This window comes from Eubalaena glacialis, chromosome 4 (assembly GCF_028564815.1).
Source record: "Eubalaena glacialis isolate mEubGla1 chromosome 4, mEubGla1.1.hap2.+ XY, whole genome shotgun sequence".
Classification (NCBI taxonomy): domain Eukaryota; kingdom Metazoa; phylum Chordata; class Mammalia; order Artiodactyla; family Balaenidae; genus Eubalaena; species Eubalaena glacialis.
In genome coordinates, this window is record NC_083719.1 from 154,623,645 (window position 1) to 154,647,168 (window position 23,524).

The window sequence follows — 23,524 nt, forward strand, 5'->3', positions numbered from 1 at the left end:
AGGCCTCTCTCCTTGGCTTGTAGGATAGCTGTCTTTTCCTTGTCTTTACATGATTTTCCCCTGTGTGCAAGTCTGTGTCCTAATTTCTTGTAAGGACACCAGTCATATTGGATCAGGGCCAACCCCAGTGACCTCATTTAACCTTAACCACCTCTTTAAAGGCCCTGTTTTAAGAACAGTCACATTCTGAGGTTCTGGGGTTCAGGACTTCAGCATATGAATTTTGAGGAGGGAACACTATTCATCCCGTAACAGATGCCGTTTCCTAGTTAATCTTATACATAGTAGGAAGATAGTTAGAATATCCATTTTATGTTATGATAAGCAAGCCTGAAACTTACTCAGTTTCTCAGCTAAGTCTGAAAGGAGTGCTAAGCATAGGCCAGACTCACCTTATATTCCTCTGGTGTGTCTTGGTTTAGCTCTGAGGTAGATATCAGATTAAATGATTAATATTCTTTTTACCCAACTTGAAGCTTTATTTTGTCCAAGAAAACTAACATTTAACCACCACTACCTCTGTATAAAAGTGCTCGTGCATGGTACTTTTTTCCCTAACCTCCCATTTCACTGCTTTAGCCCTTAGGATTAACTGCTTCAAAAATGAACCTTGTGGCAGGGAAAGTTATAGAACAGCAAAATATTGGGTTGGCCAAAAAGTTCATTCAGTCAGTGAACACGCTGTTCAATAAAGTTCTTCGTGAAAATGAAAAATGCGTCTTTCATTTTTACTTAAAACTGAACGAAATTTTTGGCCAATCCAGTAAATTAGTTTCGAACAGATGCATGTATGTATGTATTTCCTAGCCTCTGTGGATGTCTCTCCCTTAGAAGCATCAGCTAAAATATTTGCTCGTCCCAGAAGAGAAGATTAGTAAAGGTTAGCATAGAACAACACCTCTTAATTATAGTTCTTTGGAAGGAAAGGGAGAAGATTGTTTGCTTAAAGGGGACGGGGGACAGAAATCTATGAAAAGGGAGGGGAAAATTTACCCAGGAGAAATGTAGATTATAGTCACTTGCTGAAAATGTATATAATACGGTTCTAGTTGCTACAGTAAGGAGCATGTTGATAGATCCCTTCTTGAAAAAGACAATATGAAAACATACTGTAAACTCTAAAGTGCTCTACAGTTGTTAGCCTTGGAATAGTAATGGAAAGCTGAAAGTAACTGTTGAACACCAATCTGAGAATTTATACATATGAGTTTACTTTTGAGGAAGAAAATTATTATTTACTGAGCGTCTGTCTGACTGTCTGACCATCATATATACATGTGGTATCTTTTGTGATTCTCTCTTCATTTCTCCATTTTTATAAATAAGAAACTGAGGATTAGGGATATACAGAAACTAGAATTACATTCATACTCTGCCCTTCTGTAAGATAGCTCTTTATAAATAATCCTCTCGTATCTTTATTATACCTTATCAACATTCTTTGAATATTGTTAATGCCAGCAGGCTAGTATAAACAGAAGCCAATGTGACATAGGAAATTCTCTTAAGCATATATCTAAAGTAATGTCATGACAATGAGCCCATTAATAAATTAGGAGGTGATTTATAAAATCATTTAAAATGATTCTTCGCATCTTTGTTGAATTGTATGCTTTGGTCTTTGTGATGATTGTCTGCTTTGGGGTTCTACCACCTTTATTCTTTTGTGAACAGATCAACTCCTTTTAGCTTCCAGCCTTTGATTTATATCTTTTTAACTGACTTACTAATTTGATTCCCCCACATACTTTTTTTTTTGGTCCTACTGGAAAAATCAGTTATTTGATAACATCTTTTAATCTGAGCCCTCTCCCCTTGTTTTTCCAAGTAGCATTGCTATCTGCCTTCTCACATGGGGGCGGTGAGAGGTAGATGGAGAGCCTGAGGTAGGCCAGAGGTAGTGTGAATAGGATCAGTCTTTCATTGCCCACTAAAAGCTAGTCATATGTTACTCCTTATGGCCTAAAGTCCTATTATTTACAGAGTTGATTAGATGCCCTCGTGTAGGAAAGGATGCTTTTCTTTAATATATCATTTGTTTGTTTTTAATGTAAGTTCCAAGAAGAAAACCCAAAAGGGTCCATTAGCAAATATAGTAATATAGTGTACACAGTAGTAATATAGTGTACATGGTAGTAATAAATTTAAATAGTGCAGAAAAGGATAAAACAAGAAGTGGAATCATTCCTTCTTTCCCCATCCCAGTCCCTATCCTCAAAGATTCTTGTGGTTGTTTCTAGAAAAAACATTTGTGTATATTCTCACATATCTATTTATATTTCCTTTATTTTTAAGTTCACGTAATAAGAATCATACAATGCACACTTAGGCACCTCATGCAAACTACATTTTAGAGAGCTTTAATATGAACACATGAATATGTGCCATATTTTTTAAATGGCTGCATATTTTGTTATGAATATATCACTATTATGGATAATTTGTTCCTTTTGTGACTAACAAATGTTATAACATGAGAAAAAGATACTTTTAAAGAGATAAATAAATGATATTTTCATTTTTATAATGAGATATATATATATAATGTGTATTGAAAAAGACCCGGTCAGTCTTTCTGTACCTTTTTGCAAGTCTAGAATGCCAGACTACTGGAATTTTACTAGAGGGAATTTACTGATGAATATAGGGCATTTTTAAGCAATCTTGTGAAGACACTTTGGAAATAAAGTATTTATCATAGATCTAATAACAACATGCATCCAGAAGTTATAAAAATTTATAGCCATAATGTTTCCAGCCCATTTAAAAAATTCTTGAATCATTTTAATACTGAACATTAAATTATATAAATCAAAACTAAGTAATAAATATAAAAGATAAACATATAAATAGTATTAATCTTAACTCTGATGGGAACTAGAAGATTTTTATTCAATAATAGTATGCATTTTTGAAAACTTTTAACAGTGTATACTCTTTGGTAATTCAAGGAAAATTCTAAGCAGGGTTTATTTCAGCTGACTTAGCCAGAAGTTTTTCAAAATATAGATTTCTTTAAACATATTTAAAGTGATTTTTTTTTTAACTGCCGCTTCCTCCAGTATTTGAAAAACATCAAATAATGTGCAACACTTGATAATCATGAGATTGGAAATCTGACATTTTCCTCAGGAAAGTGGTGAAGCTCTGTGTTATAAGTATTTCATCATAATATGTTTCACCAAGTATAATTTGAAATAGGTGAGAGAATTGTGCTTAAGTACCTCTTTCGTACATAGATGAAGTGGCACCACTTACCATTCTGTTAATATCTGGGTTCTGGTTACATAGGTGTGTTCATGTTATGGAAAGTTCATTGAACTGTACACTTATGATTTGTCTACTTTCCTGTATATATGTCATATGTCAAAATCTATATTAAAATAATGTATAGCATTATAATAAGTGGAAATAAAAAATTTAAACATTCTCATTTTCTGTGCTCCGGAATGTCATTGTTTTTGTTTTTTGGTACTACTTTATATTAATTTGCCTATTTGATTAGGCAGTTTTTGTAGCTAATAAGCATTGTACACCTGTAACCTGTTTTCCCTAAATGTGGGAAAATGTTTCTAAATATAGTTTTTAGAATTTAATCGTGGAATTTAATCATGAATTCTTTGATATTAACCAGCTTAATTTTGTGGTACAGAATCAAAGTTTGAAAGTACACGTTTGAAGACTTTGAGAGTATTTGATTTTTGCTTTTGATCTATAGCCTTTACTGTTCCTGAAACTGTACTTATTATTGAAATAGCGGAAGCTATGAGATTTTTTAATGTTAATTTTGTAGCTTTTAAAAGCCCACTCTTTTCAAATATCTGTTTTCTCAGAAATCCAAGCAGCATCAATCAACTTTTTAAGATTGACAGAACCAAGATATTCAAATCATTAATTTCCCCAAACTCCCTTGTCTTTGAAGCAGTTGTATGAATAGAACAACTACTTCTGTGATATCTTTGTCTTTCTAACCTCTGTCAGGTTCACTAAGTGAGAAAATACGTCCACCCCCACCCCAAATTTAAGAACTACTAAAGTGAAAAATCTAACAGCTGAGGGAGATTTTACTGGTTTTAATCCATTTGCCTAAGTACTTTGGTGAAATTCAATGTTATCTAGTAATGATAGAAATTATTTTGGTATGAGACATAATTTCATTTTGGAAAATAGGTACATGGTACTTCTAAGTTATATTTGTAACTCAGTTATAACTGAGCTGTACTTACTTAGCATTTATCGAGAGGGCTAAGAATGAAAACCCTGACCAGTTCGTGTAGTGATCTCTTAAAATGTGCTATAATTTCTAACTGGAAAACCTATCCCAGCTTCCTGTTTAAACTTCCTCTCCAGTCAAGAGACCTCACTTGTTGCATATGCTGCTGTTCTCGGCATCTTTCCTTGAGCATTACAGCACCCCTATTCATGCCATTGCCAGGTCTTGCAGTGCCCTTTCTCTGTTTTCTCTTTAAGGTCCATCTCAGAGCCACACCCTCCCCTCTCTGTCTCTTTAATCAGAACGAGTTTCTCCTCCTCCTCTGCTTCTGTTGCACCTAACACTTAACATGCCTATTGCTGTAATGGTTACGTTACCGTTATTTGCTTATGTGGCCACCTGGCCTTTAAGTTCCATGTAGTCAGACCCATGTGCAATTCATCCATAGTGCTTAGCAAGATCAGGCATGCATTCAAGAAATGTTTGTTGAATAGAATTAGGGTATTTGGACAAACTACACATACAAGTTCCAGTTTGAGGGAAGACATTTTCTCAAAAGTTTCCTGATTTGAAATTTATACTGCCATTTTCTGAGTGTTCAGGTATATACATATAATAATTATATAAGTCTATATTATATTGTATTATACTATATTATATTATATTCTTTTTCTTCTCTTCTTGGTTGGAACCTACTTTGTGATAAAATGCCAAACTTTTTACTTTTCAACATTTGGGCCATGGTGGAAGATTTGATTAGGGACAAGAAACTGGCTAAAAGGAAGTTTATAAATTTCCTAAAGACTTCATTTGTTATGAGTTTCTTTATTAGGGAATAATTGAGAAATAGTATAAAACTGCTGTTTATCCTGTAGTGGCAAAAAAGTCATGAATTAAATATTGAAATATCTACTGAATGGCTAGTTAGCAGGGAATTCTGGGAGAAATTAAGATCAATATGGTAGGAGTTGGTTTAGATCATGTTACATATCCCTTAGTTTCATACTAGTTTGGACCTTGGGTGACAGAGCAGAAAGCTTCCCTTAAAACAAGTAAGGCTCAATACACTTTTTACAGTGTCCTTGAAGAACTTAAAAAGAAAAGAATGTATTAAATTGACCTCTCACCATCCAAATTCCATATTTTTTTGAGATGCTTACCAGGAAATGAGGAATATAGCCAATTTTTTTCAGTTTCTAAAGCTGGTAGATGAAATCACAGTTGATTCTTTTGACAATGTTTGAAAGGTTGTTTTTTTGTTTTTTTTGTTTTCTCATTTGACATGCAGCAAGGACATATGGGCGAAGGAGAGGTAACATTATTGTTTCTAACTTTTGAATGTATCAGTTGTATTTGGAGAGGACCCAAGTTTGCTCAGTTTCTAACCCTTGTTGGGAAGCGGGTAGGGGGAATGAAACATAGCTGTGATCAATACATACTTTATGTGTTATAGTTAACATTATAGACATTCTAATTTGAAGGAGTCAGAATGGTAGGATTTGGATTTGAATTGAAATAATTTTAAACTCACCTTATTTATATCTGAAGATTTGTTTCCCTTTTTTCCTTTGTGAAAGAAATTTCTTAGGAGAACAAAATTAAGAATCTTTAAAAAGGAAAATATAGTATGACTGGTCCCAAAATACCTGATTATATTGGAGGTTCAGTTATGCTTGAATAGCTTAAAGCTACTTTCAAAAATTTTTATATATTTGTCTATTTATTACTGAGCATAATACTGCATTTTGTTTAAAATGAGACTAAATAGATGACTAATCCTATAAATTTCAAACATTGGGGGGGGGGAGCTCTACACATTTTAGAGAATTTCAAAGAATCATTTCCTAGAGTGTCTGCCTGAATAAACTTTATTTTTGCCTCCTGTACTATAGTTTTGCCTTTTTATAAGAAAGTAAGTTAGACAGTGAAATAACGTAGCTTTAAAATATAAGTGACTTTTGAAGATCCAGAAATAACCTCCAATTTTAGAGTCATTTTTTATCTTCATTATATAACTCTTTTGAACTGTGGTTTTATAGGGTAAATTCATAACAAATATACTGTCAATTGTGTTTAATAATGAAAGTTGAAAGGAAGACAAGTGTGGTGACAAAAGGATATTGGAATGTTTCAGTAAAGGAAGAGCACTTAAGATATGTTTCTGCAGAATCCATTAACGAATTCCTTATGTAGTACCTAGAAGTAAATTGGCAGCCTGAAAAGTGACAAAACAGTGCTTGAGAGATTCTACAGTTCTTTGTAGCTCTTTGCTTTGTTTATGATTTATAAGTTCATATTTTACTGGCAGGTAAGTATGGGAAGAATATTAACCACATTGGCATCTCTGGTCTTTTCTGTTTTTATATTCTGAATGATAGGATTTTTTAACAGCAAACGTAATGACTAGTTTTTAGAATTAGACACTACCTGTACCAGCTGATAATTACTCAACTAAAAGAAAATCTATCTTTAGCATGCCTAAAAATCTTAAATTCTGTAAGACTAGCCAACAAAATTGGATAACAGCATCAAGTGGATTTTGATGGCATCCCATTAGTTAAGGTAAACTGAGTGCTCACTTTAAAAATCAACTTGTTCATTTTAGGGACATTCTTAGAGGAAATTGGGCAGGCTGTATTATATGATGTTTTAAAGAAATTTAAGTGATCTAGCATCTGATAGTCAAATGTAATACTTAGTGTACATGTGTAGGTTGCCAGTGGCCATGGGGCCCTGCCAAGGTGGTGCAGTCTGCTGCCAGCTGCTTTCAAAAGGGCGCTCTCTCCTATTGTACTTTCACCTTGCTCAAGTTTCTGGATCCCAGTGGCATGGTTGAGCAGCCCTCTATTTAACCATGTACTTTCTCCCTGACTCAATTGGGACCTTAAGGTGATGGAAATTCAAGAGCATATCTAAGTGATTTGTTGTTCAGTGAGAAAAATAAAAGCAGCAGTTTTATTGGATCTGCTGTTTTCCTTGTTTCTTGTGTAAGATAATCAGTGGCAAGGAACATTTTCTGTTAGCTTTTTTTTTCCTGCTTTCTGTTCCAGGTCAGTCTTCACTGTTTCCAATGGAAGATGGATTCTTGGATGATGGCCGTGGGGATCAACCTCTTCATAGTGGCCTGGGTTCACCTCACTGCTTCACTCACCAGAATGGAGAAAGAGTAGAACGATATTCTCGCAAGGTGTTTGTGGGCGGATTACCTCCTGACATCGATGAAGGTATATTTAGAAAGAGCCGTTTATAGCATGGTGCCCAAACTGTGGTGCATAGTAGGTAATGCATAGGTAATGGTTGCTGTTATTATAATAACAGTCTTATCTGGCTCTAGGTGTTCAGTTGTGATTGCATTGTTCTCTTGTCCTGTCTTCCTAACACAACATGTTCACAGAAGGAAAGGGAGTGGGACTTTGGGAACCAGCTGAAGCAAGTGGCTGGACTAAATCAAAAAGAGTTAAACATCATTGGGAAAACTTCTCAAGGATTCTGTTGTGGGCAAACACAGACGCTAACTGCATTTTTGTCTGTGTGTCCTTCCTTGGCCAAATTCAATTATTCATTTTCCTATTTTCTACCTTTTATGAGTGCTCTGTAAATGTACAGTTAATTGTTTAAAAGTTTAAAATCTTAGAATAAGCCTGAACTTTTGAAAAATATAGCCTAGAGTCATAGGGAATCTTAAGGGTTATATCATTTTCTGAGTATTTTTTCACTTGTCAAATATTTACATGCTTTCTGAATGTTATGCACTGTTCTTAGGATTGTTTAGAGTAGTAAACAAGATAGAAAGCCCCTGCTCGCATAGAGTTGATATTCTAGTGGGGGAAGGGAGATAAAAAATGTGTGAAAATATTAGAGAATAAGTACTGAAAAGAAAACAGGTTGATGTGATATAGTGAAGTCTCAGAAGGGAGACTTGTGAGATTAGGTGGTTAAAGAAATCCTCTTTGAGGACGTGGTATTTGAGCTGAGACCTGAATAAGGAACCAGTCATGCAAAAAGACATAGAGGACTATTGTCCAGAAGTATTTTATTCACCCGTGGGTCTAAGTGACCCTGACAAAAATCAAAGTAGCGACCATATAGCAACCACATATCCTTGCTTGCTTTTTTTTCCTAATCTATTTTGTCTTGGTTTCCTGAATGGAAATGGAAAGAAATGTTACAGAGGATAGAAGAGTTTTCTCTAAAAATCTATAAGGTCTAATAATGAGATTTAATAACTTCCCATTTAGATTGATATTAAACTTACTGAGCCACTACATTTTCCTTAAGATGATCAGTCTTTTGGAAGGTTGAGACAAAAATGGCTTCAAAACAGCCAAAGATTGAAATAACCACAGGGTTTTGTTTTGTTTTGTTTTTGTCTATGATAAAACGTCCCGGAGGAAGCTGTGCTGAAATTTCAGGCCAGACTGGCTCAATCTCCGTTCTGTCGTCAGAAGGCATAGCTTCTGCTCAAAGCGTTCATCCTGGGCTGAACACGTCAGCATGATGTTGTTCACTCCAGTAAGCTCCTGGGTGTGACCTTTTCTTTTCTGTATCTGGAATCCTCACTTTCCTTAGCATTATGGATTCTAGGTTTTATGAGCGTTTACAGGTCAAATCTTTAACACTCCTGAGCCCTGGATGGACTTCAATGAGGAAATTATATGCTTATATACAGAAAGAGAAGACTGAGTTTTATCTGACCTTGCTTGGGATAAGCTCCTTCTCTGGCCTAGTTAGTCTGTATCTTTTAGGAAAATTACTAAACAATCTTAAATGTATCGTTCCTAAAATTCTTAGAGGCACAGGTAAATTTGACCAATTTGGCAAAGGAAGTGGTTTAAACTGAGCAAAATTAATGGGAATTGTGTTAGTCATCTTGCTTTATCCTCAAGACCACATATATTGATAAGTCGGTAGCAATTTAGGCAGGCAGCCCTTTCTATTAAAATGTGAAATATGTATTCCTGAAGAATACTGTGTTCTGCGGAATTGTGCACTAAGAATCACAGAGTTTATGGGGCAAAAGGGGCTAGAGGCAGATCACTTAGAACCTAATGAATTTTGTACCACAAGCACTAACAAAAAGAGAATTAGTACCTTGGAATAACTTGGACAATTCAGGCAAGCAGCTCAGTATGGTTAGAGGCTGCCTCAAGGAATATTGAAAATGCACAAAACCAATAGAGCAGAAATTCTGGCTTGCTAGCTTGGAGGCAATGCAGATGAAAGTGGACCTCTGAGCAGCTGAGGAACGCAAACTCTTAGGAGATAAGAGCTCTGCAAGGTTGGGGGGACACCTCTCTGACCAGAGAGGCTTGGTTGCTGTGCTCATTTTTAATTTTCTTATAATAGAGCTGAGGGGGCTCCTGCCTGCACATCACACAAGCTGGGGGCTTTTTCCTTTCCTGCCGAAGGTTATGGTTCTCCCACTATGCTAGCTCACCTTGCTTAGGAAAAGTCATTTGTGAACCAGTATAATGTCTAGGTTACACTGACATCATTCCCCTATTTATCAATCTCACACGAGCTAAACGGTACCGTAGCAACAGGCATCATAGCTGTTCGAACAGACTACTGTTTCACAATCTGGAGGAGATGAGAACAGTTCTACCAGACTGAAATTTGAACATGTTTCTCATCTCTCTTTTCTGTTCCTGCCCTACTCCCAGGTCTTATCTACATATGCTTACCTACTCTTTCTAGAAGTTCCCTGGATATTTATTTTCCTATAGTCTACTCATTAGTTCTCCAAATATATAATATAGCATAACTGGTATCATTTACATTAATAGGAAAATATGATCAAGTCTTCCTTGTCCATCCCATGTGCCCTTCCTTTACTTTCTTCATAAGGCTCAGAGATATTGGTGTCCAAGGAAGATGGTTGGTGAGGGGGAAGAGGGTGCCAAGTGGAGGGCGTGTGTAGGTATACACATGGAGGGGGCCTACTCAGAGGCCTCGGCAGCAGTGTGCATGCTGCCCAGTAAATCAGAGCAATAAGGGCTAGGGTGCAGAGGTGGAAGGTAGAGGAGACTGCCAGGGCAGCTAGCTGAAAGATGGGTTACGTTGAGCAAGGAAGCCAACATATTGAGGATAATGAGAACTTGGTTTCTCATAGCGAGAAGGGAATTTACAAACATGGGAAGGGGGGAAGGCTAGAAAAAAACATGAGATGTTGGAGTGGACTTGCAGTTACCAATATGAACTCATTTTTATAAATGTACACAGATATAGAAACAGTTGTAAATATATCTGTGTGTATATTCATATATTTTCTAGCTTTGTCCTCTGAGAAGACTTAGAAATAATAAATATCCACTAGCAATGACTATATGGAATACCTAAATCTTAGTTTCTAAATACCGTTTGTCACTGAAAGGAATGAGGATTTCTTGGGCGGGGGCGGTGGGGGGCGGGGAGAAACGGCTAATTCTAAGGGTAGGGCAGAGAAAGAACAAGATGAAAGCCTGGAGTATCTTCTTGGGCCAGGAAGTATGGAAGCCCTTGAAGGATGATGGGGGGATAGGTCAAAAGGACATAGGAACCCCCTCTGGCCAAATCAGGGACAATTTTGAGGACAAATTGAACATCAAAATAAATGAGGCGAGAATCAGATTACAACCCATTGAATAAAATAGGTCCATACTGATATAAATAAATACATGACTAAATAAATGGGGGAGAAGGGAAAACTCTTCCTTATTGTATAATACTAACTAGTAAATGTAGAAGGATTGATAGAAATAGGTAATCAGCATTTGGCAGTAATCATTGTGGTAGTTGATATAGGTAGGAGTCTTCAATGGATGCCAAGTCTAATGAGGGAACAGGATATTGATGGATAACACAATATTCCCCCACAAAATACTAATCAAATTCAAAGGGGAAAATGGTTTCTTTTTGGTGGAGAAACCAGGCAGGTATCAATTTGACCAGCTGATCAAGATTAACATACCTAGTGAAAGGACAGGATGACATAGCATCATTATGGTGGTTTTCCTGTTTGGAATGCGTAGGTCATGCGGAAACAGTACCGACCCAGGTTGAGAGCCATCCTGCAGAATGAATGGTCTGTATATTTTAAAGCTACTAAGCATGTAAAAGACAGGAAAGAATGAGGAACTATTGTAAACTGAAAAAGACTGATGACCTGGGACATGACATCTAAATGTAGCATGGTTCTGGATAGGATTCTGGATCAGAAAGGAAAAAAGAGATATATTGTGATAGTTTAAAATTGGGATGGAGTCTGTGAATTGGGAAAGAGTGTTGTATCAACGTTGATTTCCTGATTGGAAGCCGCGTTGTTTGGTGGTACATAAGGGAGTGACCTTGCTTTGAGCAGGTACCAGTAGTTGTGTTTGGGGGGAATAGAGCATCATGTCAGAAAAAGATGATAGATAGATAGATTCGTGCATAGATAGAAGGGGAAGAGGCGGAAGACAAACGCACAAAATGTTAACAGTAAGGGGAATCCAGATGAAGGAGATGTGGGAGGTCTTGGTGTACTATTCTTGTAAATAGTAGATTGGAAACTTTTTTCTAAACTATTTCCCAAAAATGAACATAAAAATATTTAAATCTACTTTTTTGGTTTGTTGTTCATTAGATGAGATCACAGCTAGTTTTCGTCGCTTTGGCCCTTTGATTGTGGATTGGCCTCATAAAGCAGAGAGCAAATCCTATTTTCCTCCTAAAGGTAATTTTCAATATTCAATATACATGCATAGTTTATCCTTATGTTCTTTTCATAAATGTTTACCTTCACTGTACAATTTTTCATTGTTAAACTTACATTTTCCCAAATATGTCTTTAAAATTTGTATTTAGTATGTACTTTCAATTCAGATTTAATTTTACTCTAAAAGAGGTTTCAAGATAATACCAAACTGAACTTAATGTTGATATTATCAGATTTAGGGTGAGATTTAAGTTTTAGAGGTTTCTGTTTGTTTGTTTTCATTTTTTTCTACACCTTTTCCCTTCCTTAGTTTTATGCTTCCTTTCCCTCGAAGAATTATTTTAAAAATAGGAAAAATATAAGCCTTTCAAAAATTTTTTTATTAGGCTATGCATTCCTGCTATTTCAAGATGAAAGCTCTGTTCAGGCTCTCATTGATGCATGTATTGAAGAAGATGGAAAACTCTACCTGTGTGTATCAAGTCCCACTATCAAAGACAAGCCAGTAAGTGCAGTCTAGCATGAAAATAGCTTCTCATTTTTGCCTCTATTTGTTAGCTCTGAAAAACCCACAGACATCTTAATGTTTCTGTTAATTGACACGTTTGTAAGTAGAATCGAAATGAAAAAGTTTTGTTTCTGTCAGGTTCCTAACATTGACATTCTGTATATTTGTGCACATTATTTTGACATTGAATTTTTGGCTAGTTAAAATATTGGTGAATCTTTCTATTAAAAGACTTCACCTGGTAATGCATTTGATAAATATAAAGTAGCTGAATTTCTCTGAATAATAGAACTCAAATCACAAATAGGTCTGTCTTTCTCTTTCCTCTCTTTGATCAAGATTTTACCCAATACTATCCTTAACTTTTTGCATATGGTACTCGCCAAGTAAAATGAATTATGTATATACATAAATGTACATTGCCTATTGTTTCATTTTGAAGAAGTTTTTCTTTATTATAAAATTTAGTCTTTAGGAGTAGTAGCAACTAGCCTGTTTTGACAAATCTGGCAAACCAACAATCTGTTATCGCTCAGCCAGTACCTAGTGATGGGGTCCAGTTCAGAATGGAGGCGCCAGTGGGCTCAGCTCAAACAGTGATTTGCGGAGCTCCTCTTAGTGTCTTAGGGTTGTCCCAGAATTCTTATGTGGCTAGTCTCTATTTGACTTGCTTGTTCCCTGCCAGTCCCTAAATTTAGGTATTTAAATTTGGGACATTCTGGCCTTGGGACTTGGTTTGGTGTACCTGTTGGGAATACCCGACTATCAACCCCTTAGCCTTTGGTGTGGGCATTGGTAACAGTTAATACACGCAAACAATTGAATTGAGGTACTTGATCCTTGGTTGTTGTAATGGACACACTGACATGTTTTATCATAAAAAGCTTACTGCAGATATCATCAATATTTTTATTATGAAATGCTTTTTGAAACAATGTAACAGATTTGTTAGTATCAGGAGTAGTTTGCATTTCCTGGACATAGGACTGGACACACAGTCCTAGTTCACATAGCACTGAATACTAATCAACATCCAATACCGTGCTAAATTTAAATTATATGGCTACTGGGATGTTGCGTAGGAGAGAGGCCCAAATAAGCTGTAAAATAGTTAATTAACTTACAGATAATTAAGGGCATGTTAATGTTAAGTGATTTGGGTTACAATAGGCAATTAAATTGAACTTTCCACCTTGGTTAGTTTACTCTTAAATATGAAATGAATGGTTGGAATATGCTACTTGTAAGTCTTTTCTAGTTTTCCAGTTCTATTGATTTGTAATGACATGGATTATTGCTTTTAAAAGTAAAATACTCTGCAATAATTTTAAACTTCCTTTCTCCATAAATTGTCTGTGTTGAGAATGAGACATTTTGGTTTGCACACTCTCTAGGTACAGATTCGGCCTTGGAATCTCAGTGACAGTGACTTTGTGATGGATGGTTCACAGCCTCTTGACCCACGAAAAACTATATTTGTTGGTGGTGTTCCCCGACCATTGCGAGCTGGTATGATTAAACAAAGAAACAAACAAACAAAAAAACCCTATTTATCCGTTAGCATAAGAAATATACAGATTTTTCAGGATAGATTCTCCATAAGCATTTGAGTTCATGTCTAGGAGTGAGAGTTCTGGAATCCAAGTGTCTGGGCTTGAATTCATGTGCTCTGCTTCCAGTTAATAGCTGAGTAACCCTGCTCAAATTAATTTCTCTAATTCTCAATTTCCTCATCTGTCGGGTGGAGTTATAAGTATATCCTTTATGGAGAGTTGTTTTGAGGATTAAATGAGATTGTGGATGCCTAGTGCTTAGTGCACGGTCTCGTAATGCTAATGCTCATCACTCTCATCATCGTCTGAGAGAAAAAAACCCTTCAGGGATGGGTTAGGTATCGAGATGTTCGCTGTTTGTTTCCCACGTCCCCATGTGCTCAACAGCTGCTTACTGAGCTCTGAAATACAGCAGCGTTCTCAGCAGTGCACTGTGTTTTCAGAGCAGTGCTTACAGAAGACATGTCATCCCCAACTTCAAATAATTTGAGGTTTAATAGTATAAGTGAGATAAAGAACATAAAATGAACATGAATGCAGTTTCAAAATTGTAACATTTCATGGAGAAGAAGATACATTTATTACTTCAAGTTTCTTTTTTTTTTAATTGATTTATTTTTTATTTATTTATTTTTGACCACGTTGGGTCTTTGTTGCTGCGCGCGGGCTTTCTCTAGTTGCAGCGAGGGGGGCTACTCTTCGCTGTGGTGCATGGGCTTCTCACTGCGGTGGCTTTTCTTGTTGTGGAGCACGGGCTCTAGGCGCACGGGCTTCAGTAGTTGTGGTACGCAGGCTTGGTAGTTGTGGCTTGTGGGCTCTAGAGCGCGGGCTCAGTAGTTGTGGTGCACGGGCTTAGTTGCTCCGCGGCATGTGGGATCTTCCAGGACCAGGGCTCGAACCCGTGTCCCCTGCATTGGCAGGCAGATTGTTAACCACTGTGCCACCAGGGAAGCCCTACTTGAAGCTTCTATGTGAAAAATTGGCAAATAGCTACACGGTAAGGAAAGGTAAAAAGGATTTTGTTGGAAATATGCTCGAAGGACCCCCAAAGAGCCTGCCAATCAGCTTTCTAGTGTTCAAATGATTATTTATATTAAGCAGTACATTGTTAACTGGTAAATATATGGTGCATCGTGGCGTAGAGCAGATAGACCAGGGTGCCAAGTGCAGCACAATCACTTAACTACCCATGACCTTGCACAGATTAATCATCCTCTCTGTGCCTCAGTTTCCCCAGAAAATCACTACCTACTTCATAGGGTTGTTGTGTAGATTAAAAGTGAGCATATGTGAAATACTCAGCAGAGTCCCTGCCCTTAGTTACAGTAGGTTAAAGAGGAACAAATGGACAATTGGTTATAATAACTAGTTTCATTTTAATAATTATTGTAATGACAGACAGATGAACTGCTTTTGATGTAAGAGCCAGATGAATTTTCCTGATTTCAAATGTCCTATTTGCTCCTTCCGTATGTAGTGGAGCTTGCCATGATAATGGACCGGCTGTATGGAGGCGTGTGCTATGCTGGGATTGATACCGACCCTGAGCTGAAATACCCAAAAGGAGCTGGGCGAGTCGCATTCTCTAATCAACAGAGTTACATAGCTGCTATCAGTGCCCGCTTCGTGCAGCTGCAGCATGGAGAGATAGATAAACGGGTAAGTCCTGGACTACATTCTGGGAAGTTCTAGAAATGGCCGTCTATGTCATTACCAAGCTTGGAGTGGGGGAATTTTATGTGACAATAAATTGACAGCTGATAGTTATTCCTGTAGGACCCATTAGATGCATGCTCTAGAATACATCTAAGAGCTTCATATGAATTTCTTCTGTCTCTTAGTTTTCTGAATAGCCTAACCAGAACATTACAGTCACTTTGCTTGAGTCCATTTAATCTTTCCTAAGGTATCACCTCCATCCGTTCACTTATTCAGTTAGTCATTCAGTGCATATTTACCGAATCCTTTGTACTATGTTATATCAACTATACAAACATGAACACCCTTGAGATCTCCTCACGGTTTTTTCTTAAACCTGGGATATCAAAAATACCTCAGCAAGCCCTATTTTCCTATGTAACAAATGATTGAGTAAATTCATTTCTAGGACGGCATGTCTAAGAAATATTTCATTGTAACAGATTAAGTAGAAGAACTCAGAATCCTTTCATCTGTAATCTATTTTACTGCCTGAAATTAGGTAGTAGTTGATTAACATTATTTTCACACTTTATATTCCTCTTTGTTGTGTTTATCCTCTGAAACAAAAGGCTGGAAAAAAACCCTCAAAGTTAACTCTTCTGTTTTTTAATGTATTGTATTTGAGACTGTGTCTTCCATTATATGTCTTTTTTCTTTGCATTCAAGAATTTCTTATCTTTGTGTTTCACGCATTCAACAAACATTTTAGTGCCTAGGGCAAGAAGTCCCTGTCCTCATGGATTTATGTTCTGGTGGATGGAACCGTATCCTACACCAGTGCTACTCAAAATGCGGCTTGTGAACCGACTGCCAGGTGGTAAATGGTTTGTTAGGAGTTTGTGGTGAGATAGGAATTTACACCAGAATGTGAATCTGCTGCATTAATAAGCACAGCGTTTATAGTTCAGTTGAGATTTTTTCATAGAAAGACCTTCTTGATGAAGAAAGCAATGTGTTGATTTACATTCTGGTGTCAGCTCCTCATTTCATGGCAGACTGGCACTTTCATTAGGGCTGACTTAGATATCCAACACTCCAAGGCATTGTGCTCAGAAAAGTCTTTGTTGATTGACTGTATTGTGCCTTTCTCAATTCGGTACGTAGAAACTATCAGGTCACTAGTGGTTTACACTTACTGCTTATGTTCCATTTCATGTGTATTCCACATCGGTGGCAGCTGAAAATTTCCCATGGTAGTGGTCATCATACTGTGAATATATTAAGGAGAAAGGTATAGATTCTACTGTAAACATGGAGGAAGGGGGCAGGATTAGTTGCAGTATATGTTAACATGCCTCCTTGTTTTTTATTCACACGAAAATATATGTACATCTGAGTAAACGGACACTCCCGCCTCATCACTTCATTCCATCATATCGGTTTCAGAGTTGTAAGGTTAGCCATTAGAAATTCAGACTTAATTTGTTTTCCTCTACGATCCAGTTCTTTGACCGGTGTTCCTGCCGTTCTGTAGATGTTATGGAATGGCCTCGGGGCCAGAAGCCTAATCCTCTGATTACGTCTGCTCTTCCTGCCTTCCGTATCACTCTTCTCTTTTTGTTCACAGCTAACCTTTGTTCAGGATTCCTTGTCAGAAGTGGATGGCACCAGTGGTAGTCATAGCCTGGTGTAAGGGAGTTTCAATCATGAGTCTCTCCAAGACTAAAAATAACCAACTCTTTTCTCACTGGAGAATTAATAGCCAGGTTATTTTTAATGCTTGAGAGGCTCAAATGACATTGGCCTATTGAACACTGGAACAGACCCAGTTTTATAAATTCACCTCTGACTTTTAGACTGAAGTAAGCCATTCTTCCTGACAAAGAACAAAGCAAGGTTTTAGATTATGAGTACTATGGCTGCATCTTGTTTTCCTGGAGTTCGAGGTTTGTGATTATAGCCCAAGATGTGTACACTGTAAATAGAAACCATGACCCAAACCTTATTACAGCTCAGAGGCTTGTGATGCAGAAGTCAGGCAGCTTCCCTCTGATTTGTACATTGAAGTGCTATTTTGTGGCACTGGGAATCTCTTAGTTGGTCTTGTGTAAATTATAATTCCACATATGACAAGAATCCAGATCCACTAATTAAAGTGACGGTTTGTGTCTGTGAAAACTCTCCTGTGGGTTTAACCTCATAATGTTCTTAAACGTTAAGTTGGCTTCACTCTTAACTTTCTGCTGGGATCTTGCTTTTCATTTGAAAACTGTTTATTTAGTAAGACAAAAATGTAAAACAATGGGCATAAAAGCCTTACCAGTTTCTTAAAAGATGATAGCTAATTTCAGTAAAAGAGTTATTGACCCTTCCTTTGGGGTACCTTGGCACAGACTCATTCAGACAGTGGATGGAAACGTACATACACGGTATAAGAGTTGCCTGGTCCATTCACTGAGAAATGTAAACACCCTTGTTTTATTTTTGATTGCAGGTGGAAGTTAAGCCATATGTCTTGGACGATCAGCTGTGTGATGAATGTCAGGGGGCCCGTTGTGGGGGAAAATTTGCTCCATTTTTCTGTGCTAATGTTACCTGTCTGCAGTATTACTGTGAATATTGCTGGGCTGCTATTCATTCTCGCGCTGGCAGGGAATTCCACAAGCCCCTGGTGAAGGAAGGCGGTGACCGTCCTCGACATATTTCATTCCGCTGGAACTAAAGGATAACTACAGTGCTCATTTTCAGGCCTCAGAATAAGTGCACTCTTCTGTTAATTCTGCCCCCTTCCTCAACCTCTTCATGCTGGCATGTCCTTTTGTGCAGTCTGTAACTTAACAATAAGTCTAACGGAAAGAATGACCTATAATATAGGCGTTTTGTAGATTCTTGTGTCACTGAAAACAATATGTATGAACTCCTTTTTCGTATTGCCATCATGTTGCATGGAAGTTTCATTCTCTTGTTTTGCTGGAGACCAAGAGGATCCAAACTTCCCGCAACATTTTCTTAGAGGAGAGAGAGAAATATTAAAAGAGAAATGAAACAATAGAGTATTTTGGGTTTTTAATTAAATTATTGTTAATAATGTAACAGATAAGAATACTTTTATTAAAATAACCACATAACAATAACACTATCAATCTCTCCTGACGCGGGGTTTCCCCCAGGGAAGTGCTTTTGCCTTTCTCTTTCTTTTCTTTCATATTTTTTGCCTCTCTCTTTTTTTCCGTCCCCTTTTTATTCTTTTAACAGCAGTGGAAGAAGTTAACAATTATTAACAAGAAAGAGTGTGTTAAAGCAAACACAAATGCATGAGCAAGATTGAAGCAGCATTATAACTAATTTTAAGGGTTTAGAGGCGGAATGTAATTTCATTATGCCGCAAAGTTACTACCACATCAGAAAAAAAAAATAGTAAAGTAGGCAGAGCTAGGTTTATTTTCTTTTAAACAGGTTTTTAAATTTAGAATATAAAAATTGGGTACATTTACTTCTGAGGGGAGTGCACTTATTTATTTTTAAACTTTTACTTATCTGGTCACAGCCCCAGGAAACCTACCAAAGCTAGAGTTAATGACAACTGGTGGGAAAACTAGCATTTCCTCTCCTAAAGAACAAATATATAAATTTTATTTTTGATGTTATATATAAACTCTATATCCTAATTTACTAACACTCATCAGGTGTCAGCCTTTGCTCTCCATTTTGACGTTAAAAAAAAACAGATCTAGAGATACCTCAAGGATATCATTTTTGATTTTGTGTTAGACTACCATGTGTAGCCAAAACTGGAAGACAAAACCAATATTCAAATTGGCTGCTGATTGGCTTACTTTTAGATTTAAAGTTACTTTGGGTATCCTGTAATTTAGTTGTAACATAGAAAATGAAAAAAAAAAAGTTAAAAAAAAAGTTAAGTAGTTGCAAAGTGTTTTGCACTGTTGAACTAAGTAACTGTGTAAATCTGTGCAAAGGTACGTATGTTTATCTTACTCTTCCTATAAAATAAAATAACATTACAGTTTCAGAACTTAGCATGGGACATAGTCAGTGTTTGAAGTGCCAACTTCATCAAGTAATGCATGCTTTATTATAAACAAAACTAGCTTTTGAAAGGCGTTATGATGTGTTGAACAGTATGCTTCAGGGGTAAATTGAAAAGTCTCTTGAAGCCCTGGTCATGGAAATAACTTTTATTTTAATGGACATTCTCTTATGAAATGCCCTATCCACCATGAAAAGGATTATCATCAGTGTGCAAAACATTAAAAAAAAAAAAAAATCTAATGGCAATCTTGCTAGTTGTGCTACCTAACAGTACCATCTTGGATCCTTCAAAACCAAAGACTTGCCCCAGCAGTGCGGTGGAACCACCTGGCTGATGACCCCTACTGATCACCTTTAGGAAAAGCAGTCCTTTATTTTTAATCCAGGCTTTAATGAACTATATACCTGTTAAGTTCCAAAGGTCAAAATGGAGGCATTTGCTGTCTAATAGATACAGAAAGGGAGCTGCTTTTAAAGAATCCCCTGCAAATATTGAAAGCGGTCATGTGAATGGAGGGTGCTCTTGCGTAGCTGGTCAGGGACTTTGTTTTCTTTTCTCCTGAACGACATAATTCTAATTGGAATGTTCATTTGCCTCTTTTTATTCTTTTCAGTGCTTGTAGGTGGCTTGGGGTGTGCTATCGTGCTGTTCCTACCCAGTAAACAGGTGTGATGAGCTAACAAGAAATAAGAACTAGCTTTGAATAATAATTTTTCCCTTTGTACATGACCTGCTGAATTTCGGTACAGTGTTTTTGTAGCTAACTTATTTTGTCATGCACATAATGTATATTTGTTATGCACTACTTTTGTATATCTTGTTTTTCCAACAGTGAACATTTTTAGGCACACTTTTCACTGACGGGATATCTCTTTATGCAATACCTCAATTTTTCATATTGCAAAGAGTAGCTTTTTGTACTTTTATTACTGAGAGATCTTCATATACTTCATTTTTTAATATAAATAATTTTAATAAATTTTATTTTCTTATATTCTGCTTTTTATACATTTCAGTGCTCTGCATACATTTTAAATTATGAATGTTGTGCACTGGCAATGCTATTTTAGAGTCTGCAGAGAAGAGAAAGCATGTTGCTTAAACATCCTTCCCCAGCACCAGCTATTGGTGTACCTATAATTTAAGAAATAGTCTATGTAAAGTCACAAATTAATGAAAAAAAATTCGCATGAAAATGACAGATAACACTGTAGTTCCTAAAAAAAAAAAAAAAAAAATTAAATGCATAAGCATAGGGTAGAAATTTAAAATAACAAAATTGTCTACAGCTTCTTACTAAGTTTTTAAAATTATTCATAATGCAGACATTTTTGGTGAATGTTTAGCCATTTTTAATATTAATAAATTGGTGTTAAGTGTTTGATTCAGAGATGTCTGCTCTTTTAAATTATATATAAAGAAAACAAAATAGCCTGCCGTGGGACAGGTGTGTAATGTTAGTATGCATGACTAATGTAAGAAATTGTTATTCTACTAATATTTACTTGTGATTGTGTGACAAGCGTGTTTACAGATTATTTGGTTACACTTCAATTTACAGGGGGGGGGGGGGGGGGGGGGGGGGGGGGGGGGGGGGGGGGGGGGGGGGGGGGGGGGGGGGGGGGGGGGGGGGGGGGGGGGGGGGGGGGGGGGGGGGGGGGGGGGGGGGGGGGGGGGGGGGGGGGGGGGGGGGGGGGGGGGGGGGGGGGGGGGGGGGGGGGGGGGGGGGGGGGGGGGGGGGGGGGGGGGGGGGGGGGGGGGGGGGGGGGGGGGGGGGGGGGGGGGGGGGGGGGGGGCATAAACAATTATTATCTATTACTCTGGACTTTATTGATTACATGGTCCTTCAGATTACATGGGATTGTAGTTGGGAGTTACCATGTAACTCAAAACATAATTAACATGTAATTAGTTTACAGATTTTAGGGTATCACTTCAATGTACCAAGCATGTAGTTCTAGCGCACTAGCATGGCACCAGCCATGTACTTACAATGTAGTTACAGAGTAATTACATGGTTATTTTTGCAATGTAAAATAAAGTGTTTCTGATTATTTTCTATGTAAAGGAACCCTCTCCCTTCCCCTTCTGGTCCCCAAGCTTTGGTAAAATATATATACTTCTCCATACACAGACCTCTGCAGAATGCAAAATAAAACTTGCAGTGAATGAATTTAGCATTTTATGAGAGTGCTGTTGGAAAGACTTGATAATTCACCCTTTTTGTTTTGAAGAGTTGAATCTTCTGTTAAAAGGTGATTTAAAACTTGAATGTGATGAATTGTGGCAAGTTAACTTCAAGTTATGTGCAATACTTATTTCAAACTTTTGAAAGATCTTTGCAGTGTAATTCTTTGTTTTTAATTACAGACATTTAAAAATGTCATTTTCTACTGTTAAGAGTAATCCTCTTTCTTGCTGGTGTTTCTAAAGAAAAGAATCAGAACTCAATCTTTCTACTAATGTAAATTTGAGATTATTTTTAAAAATGGAATAAAAGAGGTTTTGGTCATTTGCTTTATTTTATTATCTTATTTTAAAGCTACTGTGATTGATAGCATTGTAAGAATTGGGACAATATTGTATTCAACTGTTTTATTTTTTATATTTTTAAAATTTAAAGTATAATTAGTTTTTATAATTTTCATCAGATTTTTGTTATATTTTTTGGAAGTGAAACTTTTAGCAAGTGGGTGTCTAGTTTTTACTAATCCCTAATTTTTTTTTTTCCAGTGTATTGCTCATATTATCAGAAGGAAAAGTTATTTAAGTATGTCAGTTAATTGTACTACTTGGCTGAATTTCCGTATAGTTTTTACTGTGTATGGGGAGGTTGTAGTATTTATTATAGCATTTTAAATAAGGGTAATTCATTTTTTATTAAAGTCATTTTCACGTTAAGTTCCTATTTTTGTATGTTCTACTCTTAAGTTATATAACACAGTTCCTTTTTTAAAAGAGTTCATTTGTTGAAGTGCTAGTGGAAAATTAATGTTATTAAATAGTTTGCAAATGACTATTTATACCAGTATGCATATAATTTTTAAATATTTGTAATGTGAGATGTTGAATGAATAAAACTTTTAACTCAGCTTTCTTTTAATATACTTATTTATTTTCAACATAAGTAGATTATGCTTCCATGGTTGGGGATATAACATTTAAAAAATATGAGGAATGTATTCTTTGGCCAAAGCAGAAGAAACTGAAATGAAAAGATGTCCGGTCATATAAGTACTCCTGGCAAGTGTGCCTTGCTTATGTAAACCTGTAAATGTCAGTGGTGGTCATCTTTGGCCTGCACTGTTAGTTCACACGCTGCCCTGCAGAGGTCTTTTCATTTGTAGCCTTCAGCATGTGTGTGAGGCCTAAGCCCAGGATCCGAGCGTTCGGTCATCTGCTTTAAGGCCAAATGTCCAGTGAAAGTAAGGGAACGCATGTTTACTTAATAGGGAAGGTCAGTATTTGAGGGGTTTGGTTTTGGGTCTTTGTCAGTGAAGAACCTTGATTTCTGGCCACTCTAACAAGAGGATCTGGGTTGTTAACAAGTCTCTCTGGAATTTTAACCACCTGGTTCCTCCCTAGATCCTGACATCACAGGATTTGGCCTCTGGGATTATAATCAGTAGAGCATGTGAATTGAAAGTATTATCTTTGGGTTGGTCCATAAATCATGTGGACTACTGAATACTGTGATGTGTTAGTCATTTGTATTTTAGAGTGCATTTTCAAGCTTTTCAGGGTTTATTATAGCATAAAACATAACACTGAATATATCCTGTTTTGTCAAATTTAATTTCTGCTCTTTCTTACCTTGGGTATACTATTCCTAAGACTAGAAGAAGCAGTTCTTGTCCTGAGACAAACGGACTCTGGAGGTCTT

The 23,524-nt window shown here is 36.9% G+C and overlaps 1 protein-coding gene across 2 annotated transcripts in view; it reads left to right on the forward strand.

The window, feature by feature from the left end:
- CPEB4 (cytoplasmic polyadenylation element binding protein 4) overlaps nt 1–21,199 on the forward strand; it is a 61,324-nt gene extending 40,125 nt beyond the window's left edge. For both annotated transcript variants that reach the window (XM_061189938.1, XM_061189939.1), the window contains 6 exons: nt 7,264–7,437; nt 11,817–11,906; nt 12,275–12,393; nt 13,791–13,905; nt 15,427–15,608; nt 18,085–21,199. In XM_061189938.1, the coding sequence (XP_061045921.1) occupies nt 7,264–7,437; nt 11,817–11,906; nt 12,275–12,393; nt 13,791–13,905; nt 15,427–15,608; nt 18,085–18,312 (908 nt within the window). In that variant the 3' untranslated portion in view covers nt 18,313–21,199. The remainder of the gene's footprint in view (nt 1–7,263; nt 7,438–11,816; nt 11,907–12,274; nt 12,394–13,790; nt 13,906–15,426; nt 15,609–18,084) is intronic.
- The last annotated feature ends 2,325 nt before the right edge of the window (nt 21,200–23,524 follow it).